Raw genomic sequence first — 9265 nt, forward strand, 5'->3', positions numbered from 1 at the left:
AGCATGGTCACCCCCCCAACCACCATGCAGTCATCAGAGTCCACTACAGGAGAGAGAGAGAGAGAGCGAGAGAGAGAGAGAGGGAGAGAAAGAGAGAGAGAGAGAGAGAGAGAGAGAGAGAAGAGAGAGAGAGAGAGAGAGAGAGGGGGAGGGAGAGAGAGAGAGAGAGAGAGAGAGAGAGAGTTTATTTGTTATTATTCGTCTGTTGTTCCTGTCTTGCATGGTGCTTTAGCACTGCTAATGCTAATGTACAGTGCAGAATGGTCATGCTAATAAAGCTGGTCTGGATCTGTGAGATGAAGAGAACAAGAGAGAGAGAGAGAGAGAGAGAGAGAGAGAGAGAGAGACGGAGAGAGAGAGAGAGAGAGAGAGAGGGAGAGAGAGAGAGAGACGGAGAGAGGGGAGAGAGGGAAGAAAGAGCTAAAGAAAGAGAGAGAGTGAGGAGAGAAAAGAGAAGAGGGGCAGGGTAAAGAAAGACAGCGATATAAAAAGTTGATGGAAGATGAAAGAGGCATTGAGGGATGGGAAGTTTAAGCGAGAAACTTTTGGAAGAGATTCTCAGTCACTAACTCCCTGTTGTGAGCTTTCTTCATGAGATATGGAGTTCTATTAGGGGGGTGGAGGCTGTAGCAGCCACTGCTAGGCGGATAACATCTCTTCAGATTCGCTCAGGGTGAACACACCTTTATCCAGCGTAACTATCTTGATGAAGTGTGTCTGTCTGTATGTGTGTGTGTGTGTGTTTTCTGTATGTGTGTGTGTGTTTGTGTGTGTGTGTGTGTGTGTCTGTCTCTCTGTATGTGTGTGTGTGTGTGTATGTCTGCTCTGTATGTGTGTATGTGTGTGTGTGTGTGTGTGTGTGTGTGTGTGTGTGTGTGTGTGTGTGTGGACGTACCTGATGTAGAGAGGCTGTGTTCAACTATTCCCACTTTCACCAGCTGATCAAAGAAACAGAAAGGTGTTTAGATCACCAATACCGATGTGCACACTGAAGTTATACACACACGCACACACATTATGTGGCATCATTTGATACATGTGCATACACACACACACACACACACATACACACACACACACACACACACCACACACACACACACACACACACACACACACACACACACACACACACACAGACCAGCATAAATGCTCATGATCACCCGCAGACACACACACAGGCACGCATGCGCACACACACACACACACACACACACACACACGCGCACACACACACACACACTCACACACACACACACTTTGGAGTCTTACCCCAATAAATGGCACAAACTTCTGACAGGAATCCTCATCAGGGCTGCGAGAAGAAACGAGGATGAAGAAGGAGATGAAGAGGAGGAGGAAAAGGAGAAGATGTTAATAAAACCACACCTTAAAAACCTCCCAGTGTGTGTATGTGTGTGAAACATGGCTTCCGTGAAGACTGGATGCGTGAGCCGGTGGTGGCGACCGTGGCATCATGTCAAATCTGATTGGATAAGACATGGCGATGCCCCGCCCCCATAGCCCCGGGCAATGGTGGTGAGGGTGTCATGCCATGGGGGGGTGGGGTGTTGTAGGCGGGGTCACGATGAGTGGATGCTGGAGGGATGGACCGGTTCCTTACATCCTGAACCAATCAGGTGTAAGCATGGGTGTGGTCTCGGTAGGTAGGTGGGTGGGGAAAAACACTGGGCAGCATTTCCACCAATGGTTGTCCAGAAGTGACAACAGTCATTAACGATAGGATGACGATTAGAAACAGCCTATTTAAATCACCTGTACATGCTGACTCATAACATGTTTTTAAAGGACTCTACCACACTCACAGTCATTAATATTCATTAAGTTTACCGACGAGGACATGCGGTTACCACGGTAACTAGTTCATTATGAATTCAAGTACTCACTGGCAGAGGTAACTAAATTAAGTTTCAAGAAGTAAATAAATAAATAAAACTGAATAAATAATTGCATCCCTATTAAAAACGATTTGAAGACATCTGAATTAAAACCTATATTTAGAATTTACAAAAAACCTACAATCAGGGCGACAATTTCTCTCTGTAATGTTATATTTCACTTCAACCTTTAAAATGATTTATTTATTAATTCATTTATGTATGTATGTATGTATGTATGTATGTATGTAAATTATGTATGTATGCATGTACATACAGTATGTATGTATGTACAGTATGTATGTATGCATGTATGTATACATGTAGTATGTATGTATGTATGAATGTATGTATGGATTATGCAAAAACTACTGGGCGGGTTATCATGAAACTTGGTTGAAAGGTGTAGCCTGGGCCAAGGAAGAATTCATTAAATTCTGGAGTGGATCCGAATGGCTGGGCAGTTCATTAATTATGTTTCACTTTCGTTAATATTGCGAGACGAGGCATTTGGCCTTGGCAGAGGTCTGCGCTCCCCGAGTGCCCTTCAAGGTTATTTATGTGTTCATTTATTTTTTTATGTGTTTATTTATTTATTTATTAAAGTGTTTATTTAATTACTGACTGCTGCATGTGTTCATTGGTTCACACGAGGACAGATCCGTGCAAACGGACTGTCTTTACATCTCCGTCTATATGGACTGTCTTTACATCTCTCCTTCAGCTACCCGACACATGCCGAGGCAATCCCAGAGTTCTCTCCAGGCTCTGTGTGGCCAACGGGTCCGTGACACAGGTCACGTTCTAATGAGATCACTAATACCTGCTTCCGCCTCTCCTGATTGGCCGAGCCACGCTCAGTGACAATCTGTTCCTTCCTGTTTGTTGTGTGTCCTTCACACTAACGGACCCCAAGAGCTGGCTGTCTCAGACGAGAGGGGAAAAGTGTCACCTATTCTGTTCTCTCTCTTTCCTCTCTCTCACTATCTATCTCTCTCTCTCTCTCTGTCACTCTCTCTCTCTCCCCCTCCATCTCTGTCTCTTGTGTATGTGTATTTCTTGATTTATCATTCTCTGCACACAGCAGATGCACACAGGACAAAGTGTCACCCAGCTTCAGTCTTTGTTTGTGTCCCTTATTTCCCACAACACACTCAGCATTCTTACAAACACCCAAACCCTTTAACCTTTATCACTCGCTCGTGGTCTCTACCCACATTACACCCATCTCTCTCTCTCTCACTGTCTCCCTCTGTCTCTCTCTCTCTCCCCCCTCTCTCTCTCACTGTCTCCCTCTTTTTCTCTCTCCCTCTTTCTCTCTCCCTCTCTCTCTCTCTCTCTCACTGTCTCCCTCTGTCTCCCTCTTTCTCTCTCTGCCTCTCTCTCTCTCTTCTGTATACCATCCTCTCTCTCTCTCTCTCATTCTGTATGGACACCTCAATAAAATGTTGTCTAAAGGAAATGGAGTAAACAAACCTCTCTCTCTCTCTTTCTCTCTGTCCCTCTCTCTCTCGCTCACACACACACACACCCTCTGTCTGTGTCTGTTTTATGAGGGAGCAGTAATTGGCTGGGTGACCTTTCTGTTGTGTTGTTTGTGTTTGTCCCTCCTGTGAGAGGTCTGGCGAGTGTTGGTGTCTAGTCTCGGTGGGGATGGTCACTGTGCCCTCTACCCCTATTATCACACGCCCTCTTACACACTTAGAAAGACTATGTGTGTGTATGTCTCTCTCTCTGTGCATGTGTACATGTGTGTGCACGCGTATGTGCGCGTGTGTGTGTGTCTGTGCGTGCGTGTGCGCCTGTGTATGTGTGTCTGTGTGTGCATGCGTGTGTGTGTGTGTGTGTGTGTGTGTGTGCACGCGTGTGTGTGTGTTGCCCTTCAAATGAGAGCCCATTCATATGAACACATGGCGCTATAAAGAGCAGCACTGAGAGCCGAGTGATTCTCATTTGCAGTGATATTTAAACTCTCCTCTCACCTCTCCTCCTCTCCTCTCCTCCTCTCTCAGTGATATTTAAACTCTCCTCTCCTCTCCTCTCTCCTCCTCTCCTAGTGATATTTAAACTCTCCTCTCCTCTCTCCTCCTCTCTCAGTGATATTTAAACTCTCCTTTCCTCTCCTCTCTCCTCCTCTCCTAGTTGATATTTAAACTCTCCTCTCCTCTCTCCTCCTCTTCAGTGATATTTAAACTCTCCCTCCTCCTCTCTCCTCCTCTCTCAGTGATATTTAAACTCTCCTCTCCTCTCTCCTCCTCTCTCAGTGATATTTAAACTCTCCTCTCCTCTCTCCTCCTCTCTCAGTGATATTTAAACTCTCCCTCGTCCTCTCTTCCTCCTCTCTCAGTGATATTTAAACTCTCCTCTCCTCTCTCCTCCTCTCTCAGTGATATTTAAACTCTCCTCTCCTCTCTCCTCTCTCAGTGATATTTAAACTCTCCTCTCCTCTCTCCTCCTCTCTCAGTGATATTTAAACTCTCCTCTCCTCTCTCCTCCTCTCTCAGTGATATTTAAACTCTCCTCTCCTCTCTCCTCCTCTCTCAGTGATATTTAAACTCTCCTCTCCTCTCTCCTCCTCTCTCCTCCTCTCTCAGTGATATTTAAACTCTCCTCTCCTCTCTCCTCCTCTCTCAGTGATATTTAAACTCTCTCTCCTCTCTCCTCCTCTCTCAGTGATATTTAAACTCTCCTCTCCTCTCTCCTCCTCTCTCAGTGATATTTAAACTCTCCTCTCCTCTCTCTCCTCTCTCAGTGATATTTAAACTCTCCTCTCCTCTCTCCTCCTCTCTCAGTGATATTTAAACTCTCCTCTCCTCTCACCTCCTCTCCTCCTCTCTCAGTGATATTTAAACTCTCCTCTCCTCTCCTCTTCCTCTCCTCCTCTCTCAGTGATATTTAAACTCTCTTTTCCTTTCCTCTCTCAGTGATATTTAACCACCTCACATCCCAGCTTCGAGACTGAAATATATAGTATATATATTTATTTATATTCTATTCTATTCCATGGCCCTTTGCTTTCAATGTAACCCTTGATAGTCTATTTGGTACATCACTTGTAGGTCGCTGTGGATGAAAGCCTCTGTCACATGACCCAATGTAAATGTTATGTAAATGTCTTCAGGCCCTCTTTAGTGGCATGCTATGTCTCAGGTTACCTACAGTACAAAAAGCGATATTAGCGAGAACCTTTGAGCATTTTTGAGTGCTTTTCTCTAGGAGCAGTTTAAACACTTCCCAGTGCTTTATTTAGGATGTAAATAACAACCCCCTATTGTCAGCTCACTCTCTCATTTCTCTGTTTCTCACTCTGTCCTTATCTCTCTCTCTCTCTCCCTCTCTCTCCATCTTTCTCCCTCTCTCCAGCTTTCTCTCTCTCTCTCTCCCTCTCCATCCCTCTCTCTCACCTTTTTCTCTCTGTCTCTGCCCTCCCCAATCCTGCCTAATCCTCCCCACCTCTGCAGTCTGCCTTCAGAGCTGCGTGAGATAAAGTTATTTGTTGTCATTCGTGTGGAGTAATTTGATCTTGCTCCGATCTAGTTTGACTTTTTGATGTGACGTGAGTGTGTATGTGTGTGCTTGTGCGTGTGTCTCTGTGCGATTTAAGCTGGTTATATTAGAGAGAGAGTGCGTGTGAGTGATTTAAGGCTGTTTATACTGTATATGCCCTGGGGGAGGGGGGTGGGAGAGGAGTAATGCTCTTTCCATCGATGCATAAAAGAATGGTTAAGGGCGTGAGGAGACGTCAAAAAACAAACCACGATGAAGTCAACCAAAAAAAAAAAAAAAAAACCACGGTGAGGTCAACGGAAAACAACCCAAGCCGGGAGCAAACCAAAGCTGGTTGGTTAGGACAAATACATACAGAGGTACAATAAAGGTTAATCACGCACACACACACGCACACGCACACGCACACACACACACAACACACACACACACACACACCAGATGTGACAAAGCCAGGGGTCAAGGACAGACGTCCGACGCAGACACAAGTGAGGTGGCGGTGTCACAGTGAGGGTTAGACCACAGCGAACGAATGGGGCGGAGGAACAGCCGGACGAGGGACAGGAGAGGTCCAAGCCAAAAAACAAACAAACAAACCAAAAAACGAAAACATGTGGTAAAAACCCAAAACAACAACAGCGTGACGGGTACCTTATGTAAAAATCAAAATACAAACTTCTTTTCCTTGAGTGCAAATGAAAAGACAAACAGGAAAAAGAAAAGAATAAAAAATACGCGTAAATAGAGCAACAGCATTTCAAAAAATCAACAACAAACAACAACAGCAAACAACCAACGACATCTATTTCTCCTGCTTTTTCTTTGAACAGAAAGAAAACACTGAACAGTCAAACCTGCATCACACAGATACTAGCAGCAGAGCATTATTCACCATAAATACATCTCTCCCAGAGGTTCTTATGTTGCAAACTTCTCTTCCTTGGGTGCAAATTAAAATGTGCAAATTTGCAATATGCAATCAGGCTCTTTCTGTGACATAAATGTCTCATCCATTGAGAAAAACAAAAGGCTTTGATCAGCAAGAAAAAAATAAGGGTTGAAATTAATCAGCGTTGATTCATGAGTTGCTTTAAGCAGAAGTGATTGGGAGGCAATCAATCAATATTATGAGGTAAACGTACCGTGGCACGACAGGAAACAAGTAGCTATCACAAGGCATTTCAGAGCAAGGTGTTAAATGTGCAATTCCTTAACCAATGCACACACACACACACACACACACACAGACACACACACGCACACACACAGACACATGCAGTTTCACACACACTCATTCACGTGCACACTCCTGCACAACTCTCTCAAAGGTACACACACACAGTCACACACACACACACACACACACACACAGTCACACACAAAATCAAATGTGCTTTCTTTCGGTCTCTTCCTTGCAAACACAAGCATACACATACGCACACATGTCTACACACACACACACACACACACACACACACACACACACACACACGCACACACACACACACACACACACAAACAGAGAGAGACAATAGGACACACTGTACCTCTTCTGTTTGTAAGTCAGCATAGCCTCGGAGATGGGGAACTGGTGGGACACACTGGCTCCAACCAGGTACTGGGTCACTCGTCCATTCACATCAATGTTATCTGCTCAGAGGGAACGCCACAGGAGTTACACACATGAGTGTGTGTGTGTGTGTGTGTGTGTGTGTGTGTGTGTGTGTGTGTGTGTAGGTGTGTGTGTGTGTGTGAGGCAAAGCAACTCTTCTCTCTTTCCCCCTAATTGCTCTTCTCTTCCTTCTTCCCCTTCCTTCCCATCTGTTTCTCTTGACAACTTTCTGTTTCGCTCTCAATACCCTTCCGTGATACACACACACACACACACACACACACACACACACACCACACACACACACACACCACACACACACACACACACACACACAAACACACACACACACACACAAACACACACACACAACACACAAACACAAACACACAAACACACTGTCACAAACTAAAAGAAACTGGATTGTGCTACCACTCTTGCAGCCATAACCATAATAACCTGTTTCCACAGCCTGCTCCCGCTACCTGATGGAGCGCATACACACACACGCACACGCACACACACACACACACACGCACACACACACACACACACACACACACACGCACACACACACACACACCTGACGTCGGAGCCTCCAGCCTCCCAAAGGTGTCTCTCCAGCCGGCGTCCATGAAGATGTTGTTGAACTTGCTGTCAAAGGTGGAGATGTACTTCGCCACTGGGTGGCATCCTGCCATGACAACACACAAGCTCAGGACAATGTGTACACATTTATTCATTTATTTATTTAGCTTGATGTTTTGTTGTTTGTTTATTTCAGGTAATGACTAATTAAAACTCACTGTCTGGGCACATCAACAAGGATGACGCACAAAAAGACTACGCTGACTTGTGCCTTTCTTGTTTTCAAGGTCGTTTTTGAACTAAAATGCGCTAAATATGATGACACAAAGGCTCTGTTATGTATCCTAAATTCACAATCATTATTTAGGCTTTGCTGCATTATTTGATTATTCATTTCTCATTAAAACTCTCGTTCTATGCATAACACTGGCTATTTACTTTTGCCTATTTACTTTGACTCAGTGGTTCTGTGAGCAATTGTTTCAAGCAAGACATTCCTGTTTTTTTCCTGTTTTTTTTTTGTTTGTTTTAGTTTACAGTAATTTCTTTTTTTTAAACCTGTGTATAACCTGGGCTACTCCACACGTTCTTTAAACGACTGTGGCAGTCAGCATATGGCATCCACACTAATTCAGCTTCACCAGCTGTCTTCCCTCTCAGTGGGGAGCTCATGGGGAATTCACTGGGGATGAGTATGGAGATGAGTATGCACTCAGACACGCCGCTCTCCTGAGCCGGACGCTCGGCTGGACTCACCGACAGGGATGACCAGGAAGCGGATGTAGCTCAGCCAATCGGGCGTCTTGTTGGCCAGCTGCTCCACGAAGCAGCGCAGCACAGTGCTGAGGTAACTCTGGTCCCCCGCCACCGCCACCTTGATGGGGGGGGGAGTCTGGGCATTACAGTTACAACTGGGACAGAGAGAGAGAGGGAGAGAGGGAGAGAGGGAGAGAAAGAGAGGGAGAGAGAGTGGGATAGAGAGAGTGAGAGAGAGAGAGAGTGAGGGAGAGAGAGAGAGAGAGATTGTGAGTGAGAGAGATTGAGTGAGAGAGAGTGAGCGCAATTGTGAGTAAGAGAGTGTGCCATAGAGAGCGAGGGAGAAGGGAGATATGGATAGAGAGAGAGGGAGTGAGCGAGAGAGAGAGTCGGGGGGTAGAGAGAGAGAGGGGGGAGGGAGAGATGGATAGAGGGGGAGAGAAAGAGATTAAATTGTTATTATTATGGAGGATCTTCATCACCCCTGTGATGCCCCACTGAGCTGCAGACAGCAGGCAAGGCATCTAACTGATGTTCATGAGCCGTCCTGCTGAACAGCTCCTGGGGCTGGGAAAACAAAGTGCCTGCCGTGGCGGTGATCGGAGGTTGAAATCCCAGGGAGAGATCCCTTATCTGCACCACACAGCACATATCAGCTACCCCACGTTATGCGACTGAGCCTCAGGCATATCTGCACAGCACAGTGCTCTGCTCAGGATAAAGGTATCTACCGCCTGACTAAATGATTAAAGTATCGGCTAACTATCCCTCATCTCCACGTGACTGAGCTTGATGTGTGTCTAAACAGTGCAGTGCGGTGCATGGCTTAAGATAAAGGTTGACTCTATGTGACTGGGATCAATGTCTATCTGCTATAAGTTGTAGGAGATAAAAGTATCGGTTA

At 45.5% G+C, this 9265-nt stretch overlaps 1 protein-coding gene across 1 annotated transcript in view; it reads right to left on the reverse strand.

Moving 5' to 3' along the window:
* Positions 1-9265, reverse strand: part of LOC105909908 (phosphofurin acidic cluster sorting protein 2-like) — a 93498-nt gene that overhangs the window by 7822 nt on the left and 76411 nt on the right. Inside the window, 7 exon segments of the mRNA XM_042703420.1 lie at positions 1-43; positions 896-938; positions 1273-1315; positions 6057-6089; positions 6953-7055; positions 7601-7711; positions 8362-8530. The exon segment at positions 1-43 is cut by the window's left edge and continues 99 nt beyond it. Coding sequence (XP_042559354.1) covers positions 1-43; positions 896-938; positions 1273-1315; positions 6057-6089; positions 6953-7055; positions 7601-7711; positions 8362-8530 — 545 coding nt within the window.

The sequence above is a fragment of the Clupea harengus genome, chromosome 24 (genome assembly GCF_900700415.2).
Source record: "Clupea harengus chromosome 24, Ch_v2.0.2, whole genome shotgun sequence".
Lineage (NCBI taxonomy): Eukaryota > Metazoa > Chordata > Actinopteri > Clupeiformes > Clupeidae > Clupea > Clupea harengus.